Below are 26040 nucleotides of genomic sequence, written 5' to 3'. Positions count from 1 at the left end.
ATGATCATAGCACCGGTTTAAAGTTTCCAAAGTAAAACAAAACAAAAACATCCTCGGGCAAATGGAAGTCATTGCATCATTCTATTCCTTCAACGAATATAAAGTACAAACCTACTGGGTGCTAGAGATAAGAATCTAATCGTGAATGAGACAGACCCTATCCCTACCTTCACAATGCTTATGTTGCAGCCTGGAAGTTAAACTAACAATGAGTTACACGATACACGGGGTGCCCCATGCCAGGTAGGAGAAATATTAGGGCTAAAGGAACAATCCCAGTTACGATAATGAGCACGTGGACGAAATTCTCTGGGTCCCATATTCAGTTATAAACTTGACATTCAGTGTGATTGGCTGAGGTTCCAATCCTTTTCAAGAACCTGAGTTGGAATTCTGAGTTGTCCTGGGCCATGTTTCAGAAAAATTTGGGCTGATTTATGGCTTTGGGTGGAAACCATGTAAGACTTGGCAGTTCCACATGATGTACACCCCAAACCAGGCAAAAACTGGCAGTTTTTACAAAGTTTCACTTTGAGTTTGGGCACAATAAACCCAGAGGGCTTTCTGTGCCACTCTTCCCAGCATGCCTAAACCTACAGAGGGCCAGCCACAAAGCAAAATGCTTGTCCCACAAAACCCCATCTTTAAGGAGTGCCAGACCTGGCCTCCATTTCAGTGTAAGGTATGAACAGAACATGGTCTTCTTGCCAATAATTATTCTTTGAAATCTCCTAGCGGATCAAGCCACCTAAGGGCAGATACCGTACCCGCTGTTTTTTGTCTTTCTCACCGAATCCACGCTTCATTAATTGCAGGTGGTTAGCACTCACTTGCTGATTTGCCTGGTTATGCACGTGCATAAACAAAGCCTGTGCTACTGTTCACTCTTCCAAGCAGCATGGCTCTAATCAGACTTGTTAGAGCTAAAACCTTTCAGATCCTTCATTTATATGGTTCTTTAAACAGACAAGGGAGGTGAGATCCAAAGATCGTGAGCCACTATGAAAAGAATTTTACTTACACGAAAACAAGGAAGATGAAGGAAAAGTAACCAGTGATGAAACAGAACTCAGAGAACATTGTTGGGAGTGTTTTTAGAAAGAGACTAAATGAAAGAAAATATAAAAGAAAAGAGAGCACTTACCCACGCAAAACAGCCTGTCGGGGGTTGAATGATAGCCGGGGTTGCAGGCGCACTGATACTTCCCTATGAGGTTCACACAACGGCCATTGGGGCAGAGGTTCGCACTCAGTTCACACTCGTTGATGTCTGTTTGGAAAATAAAAATAGTAAACAGCCAGCCAGAGGCTCTTCTGACTATGGCAGAGACGTGGGCAGAACAACGTCTGAAAGTCTTCCTCCTTACCTATACATGCTGAGATGTTGGGGGACAGTTGATGCCCAGGAGGACATTCGCAGCGGAAACTTCCCTCGGTGTTTAGGCAGACGCCTCCCCGGCATAGGAGAGGATCTCTCTGACACTCATCGATATCTGCAAAATGGTGACAACTCATGTGGAAGACGGTGGTGGTGTCCTGCCCAGGACCCCAAGCCAGTGCACGCCTCAGTGCCCCTAGTTGCTGGGAGTCCTGGCTGCTCGGGGCTCACAAGCTCCCTTCTTGGAGAACGGCTGTCCACCTTACTCAGAAATGCCCGAGAGGGAAGAATTACATCCCCCTCAAATGTTGGGGGCTGCCCATGGCTGACAAGGGAGTATACGATCTGGTCTGGCGTGAAGGCGGGATAGCTCTTTGATACCATGAACATTCCAGGATCTCCTGTGCGATTGGGTTAAGGCTAAGAGGCCTCTTCCCCCGCCCTAAGTTACTTTCCTTACTTCGTTACAGCTTCTTCCTTAAAAAAATCCCCATCTCGGGCTTCTTTCTAGGGAACCTGATCTAATGCAGCCAGCTTAATCAATCTCTTTTTCTAGAAATGTTGGACAGAAACACTATAATAATGTGACCTCTAACACTGCTAATGTTTGAACTGTTTCTCTTCCCTGGGGTGTCTCTTCCAGGTGTTAAACTCACTTCTCTGGGACCCAATAACTGGTGTCCTAGGCCACTGCCAACCCACAGCAAGAAAGCCCTCATGCTTCCTGCATGTCATCTCCCTCTGCCACAGACTGATTCCAGACATGCTGGTCAGGAGACCCCTGCACTGAGGAGCACGGGGGGCCTGGGAGGGAGGCTCTGAGTCATCACAGCTTCGGGGAATCCCTTTTTGCCCTTGCGGACCAGATGGTCACACTCTTACCCATGCAGTTCTTCATCATCATGAATCCGCTTTCGTAGCCTTCGTCACACTTGCATTCAAAGTCCCCAGGGGTGTTCACACACTGGCCACGGCCGCAGAGGTCAGGAGAGATTCGGCATTCGTCGATGTCTGAGTGCAAGCAGTAAGCGGCAGCGCGTGAGTAACAGGACAGCTTTCATTCTTGTGGCAATGTGGGAAAGGGGAAGAGTTCCACAGGGTGCCCCGCAACGGGGAGCCCGTCACTGACCTGTGCAGTTCCTTTCTTCAGAGTCAAGAGCAAAGCCACTGTCACACCTGCACTTAAAGCTGCCAATGGTGTTTCTGCACTTGCCATGGGTGCAGAGGCTGGGGATCATCTTGCACTCGTTGATATCTTCAAGAAAAAGAAAATGTGCAGAAAGTTCCTGAGCATCCTGTAAGGAGTTCTCAGTGCCTCTATTTTAAACCCAGGAGGCTGGAGGGTCTTGAATAAAGGTCTGGGGAAAATGCATTTTAAAGAATGTGTAATGATCCATGAAAACTGTGACTTTGTAAACATTTCTAGTCTTTTAAGCCTCTACATTTTAGAAAGCATTATTAGGGAAATAAAGGGTGTGTTTACTTGGATTTCTAGAGCCCAGCACCCTGCCTGATGCATACCAAGCACTTCAGTATTTGCTTGAATGAGTGAACAAATATTCTAAACCATTAGACTCTATACTTAAAGCACACAGAAGATGATTGGAATATATTGCCCCACAGCAACCAATTGAGAGTACAGTGGAATGAGATACTCCTCTACGCTTTTCAATGCACCTGAAATATAAGAACCTCAAAAAGGATGTCATTTAAAATGTAAATGATTTGTAAATAAATGCATACTATTTAAAATATTTTCTCAAATATGTATACAATTTTAAAATATTTTCTCAATTAATATTAAGTTTTCATTAATATAATTTAAAGAGTTTCTTGTACACTAGGAGACTGCAAAATGTAATGGGTGATCTCCTTTCAGGGGCCTTTCCAAAGCAAGACCTAAAGCTCAAGAAATACAAGATCATTGCTACAAAGAGTCATGAAAGACAGAAGTAGCAGATTAAATCTCAAGAACAAGTTCTGTGGCAATGGATCGCCACAGCCTTTGGAAGCAAATCATTCACATTCCTTTGAATTTACTTAAGAGACATTTATAAGAAGGTCATCTAGAAACTGTCTCTCTAGACAGAATTTTAATTCCTGGGGCTTCTTGGACTTTATATAAGGATAATTAAGCACTATTTATATACTCATTTCCCATTCTTGTAAGTTGATTTGGTTATGAAGTATAATAACCAGGCCCAGACACAATGGGCAATGAAGACAAAAATCTATACCAGGAACGTAAGCTGGGCCTCTCTGAAAAACTGGAATTCTCAGAAACCAGTCATGATTTTTCCATATGCTAAAGTAAACAAGTTCCGTACCTTGTGCATAAAAAGTTAAATCAATTTTGGAATTAGATTAAATCTGCAACTTCTCATTTTTTACATGAATTTTAGATGATAGCATAATAAACTGAAATAATGTTTGAAATATCAGAAGTCACTGGAATGTGCTTGCCATCAGAATGACTTTCACTGTTTTTGGACAAAGAGGCTCTGCCAACTGGGTTTGTCATGCCATTCCCTCCACTATGGTACACTCAGGCGAGCTGCAGTGACCTGGATTAAACCAGCAGAGAGGAGGGCAAACCCTACAGCTTCAGCAGACAGAATAAAAATTCCCCAAGAAGATGTCCTTTTTGTTGATATCTGGCTTAGGGCAGTATTAAAATCTACTTTAAAACACTTAGCAAGGGGCTAATGGGAGAGGCAACTGGCCTCAGGAAGTCTTGAAAGGTGGGAAAAAGAAACCCGTTCTAGAGGGAACATCCGCTGTCTGTGACTCAGAAAGTGAAGCCCGTCTGCGGAGATGACCAAGGGATGGCTCGCTGATGATATTCGCTGTAATTCTCCTGTTAGCAGAACATCCTACTGGGGTCTAAAAAGAAGAGCCTCAGCCACTGAAACCATGGTACCTTTGAAGAAAGGTTTTCCATTTGTAATTTCTTTGGTGGCAAATCCGGGCCCTCTGGGACAGAGCTCATCGTACTCGGGCGTGTTTCTCACAGGACACTCCTCGCATTCCTCAGTCCCCCAGGCGGCCCCAACGGAGCAGCAACAGGCGTCCATGCGGTGGCGGCCAGCAACAGGCAGAGTACATTCCTCGTCCTCGTACCTCAGGAAGCAGGTTTCCAGGCGGATATCTGCCAGACGGAACACAGAGAGGCTGAGGAGAGCTACCTCCTTCCACTGCCCCAAACTGCCGACCAGCCGGGTTAGGCAAAATACAATGTCCACAATAATTTGCTATGTACTTATTGGCTGGAATTAATTATTTTCCTCAAAAGGAGTCCAGGCTTTCTGATGAGTATTCCCACCTAATAAAAGGCTTTCTTTTCTTTGGCAGCTCCTATTTATTTGCACCTCCTATTTCTGGAAACTTTCAATTTTAGGCATTTTCTGATAATTCTACATAAAGAACGGTATTCGGAGAAATCCCGCAGTGCTCTTTGGGGAGACGTTTTCTCCCTGTACAGGCAAGCTTACTATCAATACATGCACTCCATCATGCCTTGACCTCCTCTCTAGCTAAAAGGAAACCTACTCTTTCTCATTGGAGAACATCTAAGCTAGCTTCAGCACTTTTTCCTCACATCCACTTCATTTTTGGAGAGGTACAATGTTAAGTTCCAAAATGAAGAATGCCCTATTTGAGACTGAAGAGGAAAAACAGCAAAGAAAAGCCATTTGCTCTGCTTCTCAAGTATTTCTTTCACTTCTACATGTGCTTATGTGTACATTCTTCTGGGTACACGTGGGGACACATCTAACCCCAACGCCAAATTCGTGGAATCATGAGGAAGAGTAGAAGAAGTGATATGCCAGATGTCAAAAGACCTGGAACTTAGTCCTGTTCTGCAACTAAGAAGTTGCTTATTTGAAACAAATTATTAACCCTGACCCTGAATTTCTACATCCATAAAGAGATGTTGCGCCCATCTCTGAGGGGCTACCGTGAAGCTCAGATGAGATTCCGTGTCTGGGAACTGTAAAGTGTAATTAAAACCTAAGCCATTATCTTCCCCCTCTCTCTCCTTCACAAAGTGGTCATTGACCATTCACCTACGTGCCTGATCTTCCTTTAATGTTAGAAAGCTTCTGAAGCTTCCTGGGCAACTTTACATTCAGGTTGCCTCTAATGAGATGGATGGATACTTTTAAAATGGTTTCCAAATTAAACACTGAAGCATCTTTCAACTGAAGAACCTGGAAGAAGGTTCTCATTAAATGCCGATTCCTCCTAAACAAAAAAAGCAGACTCAAAATGAGATTAACTGACATCCGTGGTTACAAAAAGACTCTCCCCTCTGGATTCCAGCTTTTCTACTCCATATTGCTTACATTATAAACCATAAAGTTCTATATTTAAGGTTTGTTAGTTCTAATTCATAAATTATCCAAATCCCTTAACCTCATACTACTCTTTTAACCACCTACCCTTCACTAAGGATAATCTTCAGAGAAATATGGTTTCAGATACACAAAGTACATTTTCGGAGCCATGGACTCAGAAACAAGTGATCCAAGGTACATATTCCCGGCAGTGAGAAGCCACAGAAGCAGGGTCAGACTATGTCTGCCAGATGCCACACACATGACTGTGGGATCTCCAACCTGCTGCCAGTAAGAGCCCACAAGGCAGCTTTCTGAGAACTCAGGGTCCGGTCTCTTTCCTATCAATGCCACTTGGGCTCTCACAGTTGGCATGGAGAATCCCACCATGATTAGAAGTAACAGTGGCCCTGGGCTCCTTTAGGTTCACTATTCAGGAATGTGGCATTCTTCGCTCACACCCACTAGGGTTTCCTGCAAGGACCTGTCCATTTGGCCAATGGCAGGACATGCCTAGCAGGCATGGGCTGCAGTTTCTAATCAAGCAAAATTGTTCTCCCCACCATTCACCTTGTATCCTATAGTGGGTGGCATACGGAGGAAGATTTAAGAGTTCTAGAATAATGATTGTGATAGTAATGATTTAAGGAGTACTTACACATCAATAAGGAACTAATGTTTCTCTTCACTAACATGTTCTCTACTCTTTTTATAAAGAATAAATGAAGAATTTGAGTGAGGAAGGCTATTTGTCAAGGAAACTATTATGGGTCCTAATGGAAATGCTGAATTTGGGATATGTATAACTGTACTTGGAACCAAATATTCAGCTTCATCTTACTAACTGAGTTTTTGATAATCTTTAAGAGATGACCATTAGAAAAGTAATGAGCTCAGGATTACCTAGGCAGATCCTCCCTGTGGCATCCAAAGTCATCCCACTGGGACACTGACATTTAAACGATCCTTTAGAGTTCACACATAAGCCGTTTTTGCATACTCCTGGGAATACTTCACACTCATTTATATCTATGAAGAGAAAAAAACCAGGAAGTTAAAATATCTGTGTAACATCATTCTACTTTATTCCATTCATGGAGTCACAATTATTCTCACAACAGAAAAGGCCATTTTGAACCAAATAAGTTCATAAAACCAGTTTGCTTCCAAATAGCTCGTGTAGAATTTCTGGGAAATTGGAATAGCAACAAGACTGAGTCCACCGTTTCCCAAAGGTATGAGTTTCTCCACTGGTCTTGAGGAGTAATTTTTGAATTAGAGAGGTTGGGAGTTGGTAAGAGTTCTTGGGGACAGCTCTGGATACTATGGACATCTCAAGTAAGGCTCCCAGGAGACACATAGTTAGCTTTATGAGACCAGATGTCTGGGAATAACAGAAACCTGGCCTTTCAGAGTAGCAAAGAAGAAATAGCTTAAAGAAAAAAAAAATCCCACTGAGAACAACCTGGGGCCATTAAAAGAGTGTCTTCTGAGAAATGCTGAGATGTCCCCAGAAAGCATATAACTAGTTCTACCTCAGCAAGAGTCTCGGGCTGTTTGCCAGAGCTTTGGTGGTCCCAGTGTGAGTGAGGGAGAGTCAAAAGATGCTCGTGTTCATTCATTCGTCATTCACCCACCCACTCGCAAACGCACCAGTCCTTCCCGGTTTGCTAAATAGAAAGTAGTATGTTCTCCGCACTTAATTTGGAAAAATATTCACCATCAAGTTAATTCAAAGAAAGGTGCTTGCCAATGCCAAAAAAAGGGGAGCATTAGCATACTGTGTCTCCATTTAGAAAAATAACTTTCCAAGCCAGGGATGTTGAAAAAAAATATTTGAAATCTTTCCTTCTGAGAGATGTAAGTGGGGAGGGGGAAATTTACCTTTTTGGGTTTTTTGTTCTGGCCACTTGTACATCAAAATGTGCTGCTGAGGTCAGATAAGTTATTAACAGTGGGTCTGGACCAGAGAAAGGCCAAAGGATTCAGTCATCATTTGGAAAGCAAGAGCTTGGGTGGGGGTTGTAGCGTTCCTCTTTATTTTAGCAGGAAAGAAAAAAAAACTTCATTTCATTCCACATATGGGACTAATTGCTGTTTTTAAAATTTTTCAGCTGCTGTGTCATGTCAGGTTGTGTTAGTCACCCTGACCTACGTCTATCTGGGACTCCGTGAGAAAGAATCACAACAAACTGGAAACAATCCGTGTAGACTTTCAAAAACTAGACAATAGAGTATGTCCTTCTGAATCCTCCATGACCATGAAACAAACAAACAAACAAAAGCCAGGACAAACCAAGAAAAAAAAAATGGAAATTTTATAGCCTCATCGAAAACTTCCATTTTTCTTTTTCTGATAGTATTTTGAAAGTGCAGTCACTCGAAACCATGGTCAGCCTAAACCATTTTCAGTCACCCTGCCTTGTGGCCATGGTGATCCAACACTGGCAACAGCATATATATGCTTGTGAAATTAACATCTGTTATGTTCTGCAGTTCTCATTATTTTCCTCTCTGCTGCATATTTCTCACTGGGAAGTTACATGACAACTTTATCCAATCCAAGTTCACACAGGCATTCTTCATGCACACCAGAATATATGGCTTATAAATACACATAAATACCTTCACACTGTGTTCCTTTAATTCTTGAATAGCCTTTGCCACATATGGGATCTGTAAAAAAACAAACAAACAAAAAACAAAAAACAAATTTGAGATAACAATATCCAGACTTTGTATGACATAGTATAAGAAACACGAAAGAGGACCTGGACATGAGTTAGGTTTTGTGGCTATGAATAAGTCTAAGATGACAAAGTGTTTCTGCAATTGCATAGATGAAGAAGAAGAATGAAATGTCTCCTTGAATTAAGCTCAATTCCTCTGAGAGGTCCTGAAAGACCCAAAGGTCCCCTAAATATCATGCTAAGGTGATGACTAAAAAGGAAATTGGCTAGATCTCTCTTTTGCTATCAGCTCTACAATAGGAATCACATTATATGATTCCTAGAACATGAACATGGAAAACGAAGTCTAGAATTTGAAGATCTCCTGTCCTGCAGCATTCAGACTATGTATTCATTTACCCAAACACTGAATCAACAAAATCATCGGCACGGCTCTCAAACCTCAGCTTTGCAACAGATTTAGAAGTTAAAGCATGAAAACTGGTTCCTTTACATCAATCCATTTTTTGGAAGATAATCTGTGCCTGTAAGAAGCTCAGGAACCCTAATCATGAGGTTCCAAGAGAGCCCATAGGAGTTGCTGATCTAGGAAAGCAACACCAGGGTAACCAGATCACAGTGTGGTGGTAGAAAACAATAACCTAATCGCCAAATCACATGAAATTACTGTTCTCGACACTTCTCTTAGTTTCCTATTCAGCAATATGTTCCATTGAGGTCATCAGAATTAAATCTAGAATTCCTAGGTGAACCTAAATAAACAAAGTGCTGGGTTTCCCCTTCCCAAGCTAAGTGACCAATGGGATGGGCCCAGAGCCACAGTGCCTGTCTCTCTTACCGACTTGGCATAAGGTGCACGGGCTCCCCCAGGCAGCACCGAGGGAGGAACAGCACTGGGACTTCAAGGTGGCTCCATTGATGTTGATCTCACATCGCCCATCGATGACCGTCTGCCAGCAAGTGCCCTTGATGGTTTCTGCAGGGAGGTAGGAGATGATGTTTAATGGATACTTAATAGAATCTATATCAAAAATTCAAACATGCGTTGGAATTACATCAAGAATTATCACGTGAAACACGTGATAATGGTCACTTACAATTTTGTTCATCCGTACTTAAACTATTTTGCAATAAACTCTTTTGCATTAAAAGTGGACATTAAACACAGTACTGATCAGCAGGATAAATACCTATGCAGATGGTTTTTGTTGGATCCAGAGTACTTTCAGAAGAACACTCACAAATAAAAGAACCTGGGCTGTTCTTGCAGACTCCATTAATGCAAGGACTCGATTCACATTCATCAATGTCTAAAACAAAAGCAGGTCCATGTTACTGCTAAAAAACTAGCCTTGGGCTTGAAAGAATATTTAAACGTTGGCTTCAATTTCTACCATATATTCTTTATTAGATAGTAGAGCTGGCCTAGATGATTTTTTTCTGGACTAGATGGAATGTCAAAAATAATAATTGAGCATATCTCTATAGCACAGAATCTAGCATATGGCTGATTTTTTTTATTCAGAAAATCTGGAGCAAACATTAAACGTGATCTCCAAATTACTTACTATGTGATATCTTCTTCATCTTTTAAATGATGGCAAATAAAATGCCAACTGTAGGTAAGTACCATCAGTAGCTTTCAAAGTGCATGCAAGTGTCATTTAGGGCCACAGAATCTCAATTACAATGACATAATTGTCTAAAATAGGTAACTCTGACTTACTGTCACGGTTTTTCAGTAGTTTTCAGTTACCAAAAGACATTAAAGTACATAATATGAGAAGAAAACCACAGTTTACCTTCACAGGTTTTTAAGTCAGGTTTGTAGATAAATCCCTTGGGGCAGGTACAGACAAAACTTCCCGGAGTATTTCTACATTGTCCATTGTCACAGAGTAGACTGTTCAATACACATTCATTAATATCTGGAAAACCGAGAAACATGAACTTTTAGAGGAGCTCATTTCTTGCATGCAATTCCTCTGCTTTTTCAGATTAAGTTTTTAAGGTCACATGGCATGATTAACTCAAGCTAACAGGCAAAACTCCTCTACCATTGGTTTTTGCCTAACTTACCTAACTTGAGGAAAATAGAGGTTTCATCTGATTATTTTTACTAGGTGTCTACAAAGTCTAAAGTCACCAGATACTGTGCAATTCACTTTCTTATCAAGAAGAAACCTGGATTTTCTGGAAATCATTAATCTTCATATAACTGTTCCTTGTGCCAGAATTAAAAGAACTAACCCTATTGATTTAAGGAACTAAATAAATATTTAGAAAGTATGGCCCATCTTTCATATGTGTTAGTTCCAGGATAGATGTTTCTTCTTTAGAATAACGGAAATGGCCTCTGGTTTCTGTTTATAGAGTAGGAAGCAATCTGTAGAATTCATAATTCTCATGAGAATTTCAGACTTGAGATTCAGAGAGCTCGGAAAAACTCCTTACTTTCAGGTGAATAATTGGTCTGTCTGGTGCAAAATCTAAGTTTTGATATGTGTTACTTAGGTAATTCAGGAAGCGTGGAACTTTAACAGCTTATTATATACGGTTGGGCTAAACTAGATCACACAACCCACAGAAGAGGCCACATGTCCACAGGGAATTTTTTACACATCGAGAAATTCTGCTTAGATCATTATTTGACAACCTAGTAGACCTAAAATAAAGGATACACAAATTCAGCGCTGGAGAACCGCTTAGCTTCACAGTAGTAAATCCACTTAAATTAGCAATATACTTAAAAAGTACTTAAAATACGGAAATTTAATAAAATTACATTACTGTATGAGCAAACAACATGGTGAGAATTCTCTCAAAATGACACAGGGAATTCTAACACTTCCCAGAAGTGTTCATATTGCAATCCTTAAGCTTTGATGATGTCAGAAGGATATGGAACCTTAAAGTGAGGAATTGCTGATGAAGATAAAAACTAGCCACGTCCTAACCCTATGGCGGTGGTGGATCTTTGATTCCTCACTTTATATCTCTAAACATAATCTGGACTATGAATATACTTCTGACCTGATGATAATCGGGTCGACTTTGGAGTACATACTAGTGCATTGAAGGAAGAGTCCCTACTGCCTCCCAAACTCTCTCTTTTGCTTCAAATGGGGTGATTTTTGGATGAAGCTAAAATATCTCTGTGTCCTTCTGGGCCTGTACAGATAAATGATGATTTCTGTCTGCCGAAGAGGAAAGGCTCTTACAGAAAAATGAAATAGTAAAATTTGTTTTGAGTTTAACCTAGTTTGAAAATACCATGTGCAGTCAAATCATAACTGTACCCCCAAAAAAGAAGCCCTAAAATTAAGGGTGTGAGAGAGGAAGAATTCATTTCTTGAAAGTCAGTATGTCACTGCAGTATAGAATGGACAGTACGTTTTAGAAAATACTAGTCTAGGTGACTGGAGAAAGTTGAAAAAAAAAAAATGGTCCCATGTTGACCATTTTATTCCCCAAGTTTTTTTTTTTTTTTTTTTAGTTACTGGCTGGTGCTTTCGTTAAGGTTTGTTAAAGCATCAAATATGGTGTTTGCTTGGGGCACCTGGGAGGCTCAGTTGGTTTAGTGTCTGCCTTTGGCTCAGGTCATGATCCCAGGGTCCTGGGATAGAGCCCTGCATCTTGGTCTTAGGGTTTCCCGCTCAGTGGGGAGCCTGCCACTCCCTCTCCTTCTGCCCTCCACACTCATGCTTGTTCTCTCTCATGCTCTGTCTCTCTCTCTCTCAAATAAATAAAATCTTTAAAAAAATATGATGTTTGGGGCGCCTGGGTGGCACAGCGGTTAAGCGTCTGCCTTCGGCTCAGGGCGTGATCCCGGCGATCTGGGATCGAGCCCCACATCAGGCTCTTCTGCTGGGAGCCTGCTTCTTCCTCTCCCACTCCCCCTGCTGGTGTTCCCTCTCTCGCTGGCTGTCTCTCTCTCTGTCGAATAAATAAATAAAATCTTTAAAAAAAATATGATGTTTGCTAAACTTAACAGAGAACAGTTATTACTGAAAATAAGCTGGGTTTTCTTTGATTAATAAGTGGTTGGAAGAAGAGTTGCTTCTCTCGGTAAAAATAGGGATGCCTTTGTAGACACGTGACAACAGCTCACAATCTGTATTTTATACATCTAAGGAGCTTCTTTTTTTTGGAGTGAACATGATACGTGACTACTTATAAACTATTAGGATTCAGGTATGTAAAGTTTAGTTAATCAAGATATGTATATGCCATGCTGACACCCAAAGTGAAGGCCATGCATTTGCCCAGTCCTTTAGGCTATGTGACAGCAGTTTCCTCCAAGCAACAAAGAAAGAATGCATGATGCATGAGATGTCTTAGGAAACAGGTGAAACTTCTTACCAACACAGTTCTTCCCAGATGAATCCACTTCATATCCTGAATTGCATATGCATTTGTAAGTCCCACGGAGATTTTCACAAATTCCATTTGGACAGATATCTGGATCTAATGCACATTCATTTATATCTGCACCACCAGAAAAAAGTTCAGTATCAATAACATTCTTAAAATAAAGGTCAAAGAACTGTCAAAAAAAAAATAACATTACAGGAAATGTAACAACTTTAGGACCTGGTAAAAATAAAGTTTCACTTAGATGAGAAAGCTTGATCACTGTTTCTTACTACAAGATGTTCTGACTCAAATCTTCCTTCCACCAATCCTTGAGAGGAACTTGGCATTTGAGCTGGAACTACGAGATTACAGATCTTTAGTCAGGCTGAAGGAGAACCCCTCGCCTTCTTCTGGCTCAAACATCAAGAGGGAAAAGTGGATCACCACAGAGCCCCAGTACCTACAGCTGGTCTCCCTGCCATCAGCCCATCCCTCTTCAATGTACCTTCCACAGTGCCATCACACTTAGCTTAAAAACAAGATGACTGTGTCATTCTCATGGTTCAAACTTTCATAAGTTCAAAAATATCTTCAAGATTAAATTAAAATATGAACGCTGTTTATTTACTTTGAATTTCTCATTCTTCCATGATATAATGCCCTTTTGCTCTGTGTCAGGAATGTCTGGAGCCAGGTCTATTCATTGGTCCAAAGCCCATTCAAACACCACCTGATCTGGAAAAGCCTCTGCTGCTCAGCCCGGATGAGGCTGGGTCCTCCCTCTTCCATGTGCCCAGACTGAAGAGAGCTCTATAGTCAAGGGTGATGCAGAATGACAATCAGCGGATGGCTAAGTCAGGGTTGACATGTTTGTCCTTCTCCAGGTCCCTACCACAACTTATTTATTCCCACTAACTCTTTATTCATTATAAATTTCTTTACTACTCCTCTTTCCCCCAAATATCTCCTCTTCACCTTCATCCACACATAATGATGAAATTAATCATGAGAATGAACTGACAACCAATTTTGTGCACCTTTTTTTCCCCAGAACTGTCCCGAATTGAATCATTTGGTTTTGTATTAATAAAATAATCCCTTCATCTTTCCTGTCACCTATTTTTACACTTGTTCCAATTCTCCCTTTTAACTCTAATTCTTTTATGGTACCAGTATTTCTCTAGTTCTAAGCCCTACACTTAAATATTTCATTGTCTTCCAACTCCGTTAATTACTATCACTGCTTGCTGCAAAATACAAGATAGCTCCCTATTGCCATCTTATATTGACTGAACACTTGACAGTCAATAAATCATTCAAAATGTGAATGGATAACAATGCAACTGAGCCCGTAACCCTGAATTGTACTTAATTGTGGAAGAGCCAAAGGAGGATCAGAGAGCCTCTTCTCATGAATGAGAGATCACAGTCACTGTATCTTATCTGCAGTCCTCCATCGACCACCCTGGGAGAGCACTCACCCCCGAGTACCAAGCCCCACACCCAAACCCAGCAATCCCAGGACCCGGTGTACCACAGTTGCTCTGCCCCTGGGGGTTTCTAGGGGTCCCAGGTACATCATGCGGTGATGGCCAGAGAAGGGGTCAGACCTCCTCAATCTGGTGTAAATGGATCAACTGGGAACCCACAGGAAGGCCCAGCACCGCTCTTCTGCACACGCTGAAGGAAGTGAATTCCAAACAAGTTCTTACCACTGCCTGCTGACGTCATTCCCGGCCCACTGCTGCAGAGTGCCTGATATTCCGCTGCAATAAATTAACAGATAGTAAATGAGTCCGTTGATTGCAGAACAGGCCGATCCTGTACTTGGCTTTGCACACATCATTTCCTCCTAAGTGAGTGGAACTGGCATAAAGTGGTAACAGAAAAGGAGGCATCTCCCGAGAGTCTCACTGGTACACCCGGCTCCCATTTTCAAGGCTCCACATCACTGTGGAGAATGACTTTGAAGGACACAGGCAAGTTATAGCAATTCCTTGTGCAAAGCACTTTCGGAAAAGGTGTTTTTCCTATAATTTGATTTCATTCACCAGGGAACACTTTACACTTACAGTGAAATGTGCCTGTTAAAATGTGGTTTCTTAACTGTTAATAAAACTTTCTCCTACCATCTTGGGAATAATTTTGTTTCTTAGTGTGAACTGGTTTTTCTTTCTTTTTTTTTTTTTTTAGTACAATCAATTTTCTCATTTCTCTCTGCAAATTCTCTAGCCTCCACTCAGAAGAAAAACAAAAGTATCTGTACTTGCATTTAAGTGTATATTTAAAGTTCGTATTCATCGGGATACTAGATTCATTCTATGTGATAAATCCATAGGCAAAGTATTGCCTAATGTTAAAACTGAGATCTTACGAAGAAATTGAGGTATACAGAATACGTTCCCCAATTCTGATGGAATCAGATTTCTATTTCCTAAAACTGATGCAATGTTTCCAACAATATTTAGAAGAACATAAGAGTGAATGATGAAAATGGAGAACTAATGGGAATCATACTTTATCCAAGGAAAACAAACTGAAGTGTCCCTTTAGTTGCCCACAGTTTCCGGCAACCAGAGTCTCATGGTCAAACGCAAATCATTTGTGCTTAAGTGGCAGGGGAACTGGATATTATAGACGGGCTTTTTTACTGAGGCCAACCCACCTCACTGCGGAAGCAAATAGCTCCTATACTCCTGCATGCTAGAAAATTGTATTCCTGATGACAGTGGATGCAAAGGAGTTACACAGATTTAAAAAAAAGGAAGGTTGGATCCCTCAGAGCCCCTGCCTTCATGCAAATGAAAATTTGAGAAAAGTGGTGAAATTCCTTAAATTTTAAATCCTGCTAAATGGGACCAAAAAAGGAACAACTGGGAAAGTGGCTGCCATTGTGTGTTTGAAAGCCTGGAACTGGAAACAAAAAGAAATGCAACGTCATTATTCTCTCACATCAGCAATTAATTAAAACACTTTTGACTGTAAGTAACAAAATAGGAAAAATAATATCATGCCAGTTTTGCAAAAAGCAATTTTACAGTTAGTCCTAAATTAGTTGATGCCCGGCCTAAGGGGAAGCAAATTATTGTCACTGTTCTTTTCCATTTGGGTAGAATCTGGTCCTAGACTATCCTCTGCAATCAGTGAATTCAGGTCAGCATTGGTTTGGAGGCTGATGACAATGCTTATTGGGAGCAAGCCCTTTCCCTCTGTTAGTTTCCCCTTCTAGAAACTGGAGACGAGGAACCCAACTCACATGACATTTCTATGGATTTCACAAGAAAATATGGAGAGTGCTCGACACAGCTCCTCGCACAGCTCATGCATTTAATAAATGGTAAGTGCTGCTGAGGTAATTCAATGTCGTTCCCCAGAGACACTGGTATGGGGACACATGAGAAAATTCCTAATACTTACACTTCTGTGGGCTTACCTGACTGACTCCTGCAAGGAGTAAATATTCAGCAGCCAGGAAGAAATATCTTCAAAGATAGCTCCCTTGGCTTCCTTCCAGAGCACAGAGATGGCCTTTAGATGTGATGTGGTTGGAGTTTCTCATTAAATTGACTAAAGAAGGAATCTTCCCAATATTTTCAGTACCTTTTAAAGTCTCCCCTCTCTCCTGAAATAAGGGATACTCTACACTTAGATCCTTCACAAATTGACATTTTCTTCTACCAAAGAGGTGGAGAAACCAAACGGAATGAAACCATCCACATGCGGACCTCTTCTGTGCAAGTGCTTTCAAATACAAAATAGAAGCTAGTGGGGCCGGGCTTCAGATTTAACCCCCTTAAGCTTTACTGCTTAAAGAAATCTGGTCTCTTTTAGTCACCTTTTTTATAAGATTACTTCATTTTCTGAGGTATCATCAGAATTCTTTGGAGATGTACTTGGTCCAGAGGAAAAGGTAAAAACAAAGAACTCTATGCACCAAGGGTCCTAGATTCTAAGTTTTGGTTCTTCCACTTACTGAAGATGTAAACAGATCACCTATACTCCTGTGCGCCAGTTCTCGTGATACTCATTCATCTTGTAAATTCAAAGTATATAGGAAAAGTACTTTGAAAAGTTAAAGTAACATACAAAAAGTATTAATGATATGCAACTATAAAGTTACATGGAGGTATCTTTGTTGGACAGGATTATATTTGATGCTATATAATCGAAATATTACTGTGAGCATGAATTGAGCTGATTGGTAATCATACATAAAATGGTAATTTGTGAAGTAATCAGCCAGAAAAAAGCTTCCTTCTTTAAGCGGCATCCCTCACTTCTTTGAAAGTTTTCCATTTAATTTTCTCTAACTTCTCATATTTTACTTTCCAACTCTCTAATTTTAAATATTATCACGTTCAAATAGCAAATATTTAAAAATTGTGAGTTAATCTTTAATTGATTGTATCTAGAGTGGAAATGAACGGGATCTTAGATGAAAATCAACCAATCAGAGCTACATATTTTCAATATTAGATCTAACTCTATTTTGGACACTGAAGAGAAACGGTCACGCTTCCAAATGCTGACAGTTTATTACTTTAGTTTCAATTAACTATTTTTGCCTTACAAGTAGAAATAATTTATAACTGGAGAGGATTACCTAAGATAATTCATTCTGTAGATGAGAAAACTAAGGATCCCTTTTCCATATTATTCTATTTTACAGTTGTTTACTATTATAAGCCATCTCAAATCCTTTTGAAAGTAGGTGAGCAAAATTCCTAAATTAAAAAAAAACCTACAACGAACTAAACCCCCTAATTAAGTAATTTGTCTGCCTGTGGCTGGGAAGAATTCTGACTCACCAACCAGTTTTCTTTTCATTATGCCATGTCACTTCAAATTGAGAAAAATACTTTTTCCCTAGGGTTGAATAAAATCATTTAGGAGAAACACACCTAAATCAACATGAGGGATTTGAACAAAATTCACACACGGCCTTTTGGAAAAAAGTTGGAAATATTCAGGTAATCTGAAAATTATTTACTTTTACAATCTGTAAAATTCTGATTTGTAATAGTTCCTGCAAAATGCAAACACTGTGAAACTACTTTAGAAAACAAGGCAAGTTGCGTGAATTCCAAAGAGCATGAGTATTACTAAGGTGGAGGAGTTGGGATGGGGTTCCAAACGTGCTGCCGATTCCCAATGACCATTAGGACGGGGTGAGTAATGTGTGATCAGATCCTGAGTAGCCCTGCCAAGACCCCAGGAAGGTGTATGATGTGTCTGGAGAGCATAGCATCATCTCTCTCTGTGACTTGCATAAATGCAAGGACTGCAGATGGTGGCTGGAGGCTGACAGTACGAGGGCATTCCCATGACACCACATACCTGAATTCTGCACAGGACACGGCTGGCAAGGTTCCCCAAACGCATACTCGGTGTTGGCACAACAGCATTCAGATTTAGTCACGGCACCAAACAAGGGTTTGACACACTGGCCTCTCTTGTATCCGCCATAGCATGTGCTCCGCATGTGTGTGTCTAAATAGGAAGAAGCATCGGTCATCACACTATCACTTCAAACAGAAGAGAACTCCCCAGGTCAAAGTTGAAGCTGGTTTTATTTAATCATCATTCCTGTTCTAACTCACGGAAGATGCCTCTGGTCTTAGATTTCAACAGAAAAAGACAAAACAAAACAAACTACATTCAGCTTCCACGAACTGGAAACCAATTGCCAGACTCTTTCAGTTTTCTAGAGACTACCATGGGTTACCCAACTGTGAGATTCTTAAGTGCCGAGATTCTATCTCCTTCATTTTGGTCTTCCCCAGACCTGTACAGAGCAAGCACTTAATACAAGTTAAATGAATGATGGATGACTGGTGACTCTCACCCTACGATAAATAAGATCTTTCTTAAGAAGTGTGGCCTACCTCAAAATAAACATGCAATTATTGAATCTTTGAATTAGATATACTTTCAAAAAGGAGGAAGTTTAATCTATAAATGGTTCATTAGATAAGTCTGTAGACATTGGTCTACTAACTAGTGTCATCTTTGCCACCAGGGAGGGAATATACAGCCATGTCCAATTCAAAGGTTTACTGACTACCTTTCTTAAAAATAATTTGGCTAAAATTAATATGTATTTCACAACAAATTTCAAACTTCTTATAAAGCCACATAAAAATATTACATAAAGTCCTTGATTATCCATATTCTCCTCCTCATTTTATACTTCCTTTTGGACATTTAATTTCCTATATGAAAATGTTCACTATGAGGTAATGAGTGTATATAGGCCAATTTCAAAGACAATTATCAACAAAGGAGAGTTGGAGAAAACTGAGGACATCTACATGATTAGAAAAGAACAGAGGGAAGGAGAGATGGGAATTCCTCTGGTTTTCATTTATCTCAGCTCATCTTTCTCTTAGATTAATATCCAATTTATTCAAGAAGAGAACTGATGCTGTTGGTTTGTTCCCCCACAAATATTCTGTCTGTTACAGGAGAGTGTATTTGTTATTGGTGGGATTTATTGGTCGACAGAGGGTAGATTGAGTCATGGCTTTATCTTACCAACACACACACGTCCATCCAGACCCACGGCCAGTCCAGGAAAGCATTCACATCTGTAGGAGCCATCAGTGTTGACACAGCGCCCATTCATGCAGATTCCAGGTGTTTCACACTCGTTAATATCTGTGGTGGGGAAAAGCTCTTATTAACAATGGAGCGACATTTATATGAAACCAAAACATGTTTATAATTCTTTTACAACACTTGAAAATGGGGAAGATGGAAAAGAATATGCAGCACCAACAATAAAAGCTCATTGAGATGCATTTCATTGTCCTTTGAGAGAAGAGTAACAAAAATTGACATAAACTATGTTTTTTTTTTTACCACAGAGAAAGCTATTTCAATCATATTCTCCTGAGATCTTTTCATCCAAAAAAGAATCACAAAAGCAAAAACATAATTGGAAGAAGAAGGGAAGTGACAGCTACCAGACAAAGGGTCTTACTGAACATTTCACATGGCAATTCTTACAGGACTGTCAGAAATCTAGCTTGATAATAGACTGTAACTTTGACCTGGGCAGGCAGCTGCTCCATTTGGCATCTAACACTCAGACAGGTGTCCATTCCAATATCACTCATGTCTTAGCTCTCTGAGATGACTAGCGTGGCATCAAGAGATATAGAACTAAAACCCTGACGGAACACGATAGGAAAGAAATGGAAAATGATCACAGGAGATTTTGATGACTATTTCTGGCCAACAACAGCACTGTATGCAACTGGAACCCAGCAAAGAAAAATCTTTATTAAGTATTACAGATATTTTATAGTATCATATGTATATACTTAGGGAGGTCTGGTAAAAAACTTTATTAGGCACATACTAATAATAGCAAAGATTTTTTCCCTTTAACATAGGGAAGTAGAAATGGTACCAAAATTGTGTTTTGGAAAACATAGAACACTTAAAAGCAAGTCATTTTATAACAACCCCTTTTATAATATATAACTAGTGTATGTAACTATTTCCTTTCTTCTGACCTTAAAAAGGCAAATTGAGATTGAAACACCTCTATATTTTACTTAGCTTGTGTTATTTGGCACAAGATCTATTCAGATGGTCCAAGATTCCATATACAGATTGTATTTTAAAACTGCAGTTATATTTAAATACATGAACTCAAACTGGTTCAGCTGTTCAGGTCACCTTTTTGTTCAAGTTGAGATCTACCATAAAACAGTGACAACTATAGCCTGAAAAGTGACGCACAGGCTTTTTAACGGGGACGGAGATTTAACATAGATCTAGAGGGCATGATTCAATGTGAGTGGCCCCAACTTTCAGAGAGTGATCAGGGAGGCCATGCTGGTCATCAGATTAGTTAACTGCAGAGATTAAATTATCATTGTTTATTCTAGCTTTGAACAGTCACATCTTTGTGGTCTCAGAACTAAGTACTCCGCGCTAAGAGAAAATCTTATCCAATGATGTCAAGAGAAAAGTTACAGAAAAGAAGAAATTCAGCACATGAGAAATTTCTTTTTTCTTTATTCTTAGTCTAATGTGTGTATTTCATCTATTTCACTGGCTGCAGACAGTTGCAAAACCTAGTTTCATCTATGAAGTCATAATGTCGTCTGAAATAATTACAGAGTGTGACCTGGGTCACCAGCAACCTATAGGCACTGGAAGTGAATCTCAGTATGCCCTGTGTATAGGCAAGAGGAGTATGTGTTCTTGCAAAAGTTCCGCACACAAAGGGGCTTTCACATTTCCTTCTGTTATTTTGTTTGGAAGCCTGATTCCAAATATTCCAGCAATCATTCTCTTCCCCTTTCTTTTTACTTGTGCAGCACTTAATCTGCACAATTTGGCACTTTGTTGTATTCTGTCTTACATTGTAGAATACTTCCACGTGTTAATCTTATCTTCCAAACAATAAGTTCCTCCCAGCACAGGGCTCAGAAGTACAGAAACTTTTTTCCTATTTCAAATTGTAAAAACTTGAACGTTTTCTCTTGCTATGAAGACAGATTAGCACAATATTAAAAGCCGTTGATGTGAAGATCATGGAGAATATAGGTATACAACCAAGGGATAGAAGCTCTTTTAAGCCTAGAGAAAAATGAATGTCTTGCCAACAACTTAATACGAGGCTTTCTTCCATAGCACCTTTACCAAAACTGTCTACCAGGGGCACCTGGAGAAGAGGCATCATAGGATTTTATTCTGTTTTTTTAATTCTGAATAGCTTGACACTCTGCACTTCTCCATCTGAAACTATGAGCAGAAGGCTTTGACTGCTGTATTTTAGCGGATTTCTTGGACCAGTTTTGGATAAAAGGTTCCTTGAGAAGTATGGTTTTAACTTAGATCTTGGACCCAAGGGCAATAATCCCTCATCCCTGACTACATAAGAGACACAAGCACAAATCTATCTCGATGACTCTTCTTAGAACCCCAATTTTCAATAGCACAAATAAAAATCTTCATTTCTGTTTCAATACCTGGAGCAATGCGGTTATTTCAAAAGCTACCAAATTAAACAACGGCTCTTAGTTGGTTTATTTCTTCTGCATAATTCAATTTCCCCTTATGCTTATGTGACTTGATAATGCCTAAATAAATCGTCCATGAAAAACTTTCTGTTTCTTAAGATATCTGGAGGAAATTATGGAGAAGAGATCACTGAAATAAGCATCTGTCCAGATGAAGATGTAAGAGGTAGCAGATGACAGCCGTCAAAAGACCTAACTACCATTATTCCCCAAATACAAGGAAGAGGTAGAATTCAGCTTCTTTAAAAAGATGCTTACATTTGTTGGTGGACCAACTGTTAGTTCAGCTTCTCATTCGCTACATAGCCTTTCAGGTTCCTTTAGAAGACCCCGAACACCCTTTCTGAAATCAGAACAGCCTCTTGAGCATACACCATAGCTCTCTGGGTGGCTGGACTTAAGAAGGAGGTCCACTGAGGTTTCCTAAACCGAATTAGGAGGACTTTAAATGGGGAGAATCAATAAGGAAAAGTGGAACCTCTAAACCATATAGAAAGGAGAAAAGGCAAGGGGAGAATATGACTTTCGAGTTTTATAGCACAAACCTTTGCAATAACGTCCATCTGATGCCAGCTGAAATCCAGGTTTGCAAATACATTTAAAACTGCCATCTTCATTGATACACATTCCATTAAGGCACATGTTCCTTATGCTGCATTCATCCATATCTGAAAAACACAAAAGAGATACATTCTTGTATGACCAGAAGAGTAAGCTTACAGAGGAAGCCAATCTGAATGAATATAATTCTTTGTCTTCACATTTCTTGTTTTTTTGTTTGTTTGTTTTTTGTGTGTGATTATAGTCTAAGGCTAATTTTCTTCCAAACTATAGCATACAAGAAGAAGGGTCATATAAAATATGTATTCTTAAGTTCTCAGTTTTTGATCTGTGCATGCAAACTCTAGGGCTAAATTTATTTTATGACATACTGTATATATGCTTATGTATACATGTAGACACATATATGCATGTGTATACAGAAATTAAATTCATATATAATCATATATATCAAACTTCATGTGTGTGTGTGTATGCATATGAAATTTGACTCAGTGAAAGCTACCAGGACTTTTTTTAAAAAAACACCAGTGTACAAACTGAAAAGTGTGTTGAAAGCCTGATAGTTATATTTACTTCACTGATATTACTTCCAATACACTGAAAAATAAAAACAAAAATCAAAACCGAGAAGGATGTAACTTAAAATGTACTTAGGCCACTTCCCAATTCTTCATGAAGTAGAAACCAAAGGACAGCTTGAAGTTTGAAGCAGTTTTATTTTTTTTTTTTTAAATGATTTTTTATTATATTATGTTAGTCACCATACAGTACATCCCCGGTTTCCGATGTAAGGCTCGATGATTCATTAGTTGTGTATAACACCCAGTGCACCATGCAATACGTGCCCTCCTTACTACCCATCACCGGTCTATCCCATTCCCCCACCCCCCTCCCCTCTGAAGTCCTCAGTTTGTTTCTCATAGTCCATAGTCTCTCATGTTTCATTCCCCTGAAGCAGTTTTAAATAGGGGTAGGAAAAAATGTATTTTTAAAATGCAAGACTGGACTACGGAGTATAGCCATGTTAGCTAACCTTTAGGATTCCTTGATCATAGGGTTATTTCTTTAAATTCATCAATATGTTATTTTATTCAATACTACAGCTGTCTTGAGAGGCACTTGCTCTTCTAGACATGGTGTGTTTTCACTTACAGGCTTTAGTCAGACCAATGTAATTTATGATTTTTTTTCTTTTTTTTAAACAGGATTCTATCCCAACCGAGAATTCTGGCATTAAGTCTTTGAATTGAATCACTGAGATAATATTCTGCCAAAAATGTTTCTAAGAACAATTTTGAAATTCTTTTAATGTATGAATAGATTCTTGGGATCTTTCCCAAAGACGTTGGGAAAGACGATAAGAAGCATTCTTCATTTTTTGCTAAAGGTCTAAGAAGTGGAAACTCATCAATAATGGTCATATTTTCAATTCAGGAAAAAATGGCAGGGGAAAAAGACAAAATGTTTGAAACAGCCCAATGCAAAATGAGGTAATTAATTCAAGAGGCAAGATAGCGCCTTCTCAATAGTCAATGTCTCAAACAAATTTTACATTTCCAGGTACTCAGCAGTGTTTTCTTACTAGACAGACACTTTAAACAGAAGGATTATAAATGTTGAAAGAATATATGGCACAAGTCACCTATACTTCAATTAAAAATTTAAAAAAGAAATAAAGGAGATTAGGTGTGTCACATTAAAAAAAACAATGTACAAATTCCAATGGCATGAAATTAGGAAGTAATGATCTATGTTATAGAAGTTTCATCATCACCAGGGATCTTTAAAGGACAAACTCTCCTCATATATTTGAAATGTTATTTGACTCACAGAAACGTAATTAAAGATATGAATATTGTTGAAAAGTATGCTCACCTCCCCCATAACAATATGTGAAATATATTTGCTACTTTGACTTTTCACTCCATATTTGGCTTGGTCTTGTTAAATACTTTTTTTTGTTTTTAAGATTTTATTTATTTATTTGTCAGCGAAAGAGAGAGAGAGAGAGCACAAACAGGGGGAGTAGCAGGCAGAGGGAGAAGCAGGCTCTCCACTGAGCAAGGAGCCCGATGCAGGACTCGATCCCAGGACCCTGGGACCATAACATGAGCTGAAGGCAGACACTTAGCCAACTGAGCCATCCAGGCATCCCTTGTTAAAGACTTCTGATATTGAAAACATGATGAGGACGGGGATGAATATTATCCTGCTGCCCTGACTACCATCTTGCTACCACTTACCTTCACAGTTCTTCCCATCTCGTGTCACGTGAAAGCCCGCGTTACACACACAGTGGAAACTGCCGTCCGTGTTGATGCAACGTCCATTATTGCAGATACGGCCATTCTGTAAACATTCGTCGATGTCTAAAATTGAAGTTAAAACAGAAGAAATAGCTTTACTTGGTGGATTTACAATTATTTTATATCTCCCTCCCTCCATCTCCAAACCCATGATGGTAGTCTCAGGGTTTAATTACCAAATATTCTTCAACATAAACGTGACATCCAGTAATATGAGATTTTAGATGACTAACTAGAGTTTGCAAGACATATGACAGAAAAAGAATGCCAATATAAGAGCATTTGATCTAACTCTAATTTCTAATAAGACCCCTTATATCTCAGCTGTATACACAAAACAGATTCTTCCTCATTTTCCTAGCTAATTTAATGAGCCAGTATATATCATTGTTTATATTAAACTTCGGCTGGCATCTTTCAACACATGCTCAAAAAGGCAGATCTCATAGCTACATCAGAACAATAAAACAAAAATCCTATTAAAAAATTTAATTCCATCTGAAAACCAGCAATCACATGAAATGTTTACCTTCCTTATGGCAGTTCTGGTCTAAGTACAGTTTTATTGTTTATATATTCTTAGTTTCTTTTATAACTTCATAAGTATTCTATCTACCAAATAAAATATGGGGGCATTTCCCCTTCTTAATGCTGTATTTCATGCTATGCCAAAGTCAACAACAGAGTTCGATATAGAAGTGTTAACAAAGGACAATAACTCGAATAACCTATATCTGATCTCTCATTTAAAGATCAATGGTTAACTCAAATTAGCCAACATGGTACCCTGGATTATCTGTCCCCCTCTTTCTAGGCTAGATACCTGGATGAACACCAAAGACGGTGAGTACATGCTGCCTTGCCTACATAGCATACGATCTCTGCCAGGGCCTGTTCCCCAGAAGAGAGAGACCAGGGAACTGTGCAGTTGTGCCTGGGGGCAGAGCTATCTGTGCAGAGCTGAGGCCACATGTGCCTGAGTAGAAGCCCCCGAAACATGCTCTGGACGACAAGAATGTGCATTCATGGCACATTGGTTACTCTGTCTACCCTGCGTCTGCACGGTGTCTTGTGGTTGACCCTCAGACGCACTTTCTTTCTGGGCAGATCCAGCAGTGGTTTCCACACGAGTCATTGGACTAGCTGAGGCAGTCTGGGCTTTTCTTCTGTCTGATCTTTGTGCCAACAACCTACGCTCTTTTTCTCTCTCATTTATTTCTTAATCCTTGCAAAAATCTGACTTGCTCCACACTCCAAAAAATAGTAAAAGCCACATACTCTTGAGCAGAATTTTTTTTTTTTTTAAGGATTCTATAATCTCTTGAGGCCCAAGGATAAAATAAACAGTATAAAGAGTTCGGCATTTTCTCT

At 39.7% G+C, this 26040-nt stretch overlaps 1 protein-coding gene across 1 annotated transcript in view; it reads right to left on the bottom strand.

The window, feature by feature from the left end:
* FBN1 (fibrillin 1) overlaps positions 1 to 26040 on the bottom strand; it is a 225136-nt gene that overhangs the window by 72410 nt on the left and 126686 nt on the right. Inside the window, exons 13-28 of the mRNA XM_008705933.2 lie at positions 24607 to 24732; positions 22345 to 22467; positions 19296 to 19418; positions 18099 to 18251; positions 14474 to 14527; positions 12768 to 12893; positions 10208 to 10333; positions 9596 to 9715; positions 9244 to 9381; positions 8341 to 8391; positions 6619 to 6744; positions 4299 to 4526; positions 2508 to 2633; positions 2261 to 2389; positions 1368 to 1493; positions 1145 to 1270 (exon numbers count right to left, since the gene is read on the bottom strand). Of these exons, the coding sequence (XP_008704155.2) occupies positions 1145 to 1270; positions 1368 to 1493; positions 2261 to 2389; positions 2508 to 2633; positions 4299 to 4526; positions 6619 to 6744; positions 8341 to 8391; positions 9244 to 9381; positions 9596 to 9715; positions 10208 to 10333; positions 12768 to 12893; positions 14474 to 14527; positions 18099 to 18251; positions 19296 to 19418; positions 22345 to 22467; positions 24607 to 24732 (2001 nt within the window). The remainder of the gene's footprint in view (positions 1 to 1144; positions 1271 to 1367; positions 1494 to 2260; positions 2390 to 2507; positions 2634 to 4298; positions 4527 to 6618; positions 6745 to 8340; positions 8392 to 9243; positions 9382 to 9595; positions 9716 to 10207; positions 10334 to 12767; positions 12894 to 14473; positions 14528 to 18098; positions 18252 to 19295; positions 19419 to 22344; positions 22468 to 24606; positions 24733 to 26040) is intronic.

This window comes from Ursus maritimus, unplaced genomic scaffold (genome assembly GCF_017311325.1).
Source record: "Ursus maritimus isolate PB19 unplaced genomic scaffold, ASM1731132v1 scaffold_35, whole genome shotgun sequence".
In the NCBI taxonomy this organism is placed as follows: Eukaryota; Metazoa; Chordata; class Mammalia; order Carnivora; family Ursidae; genus Ursus; species Ursus maritimus.
This window is presented reverse-complemented; position numbering and strand designations above follow the sequence as displayed.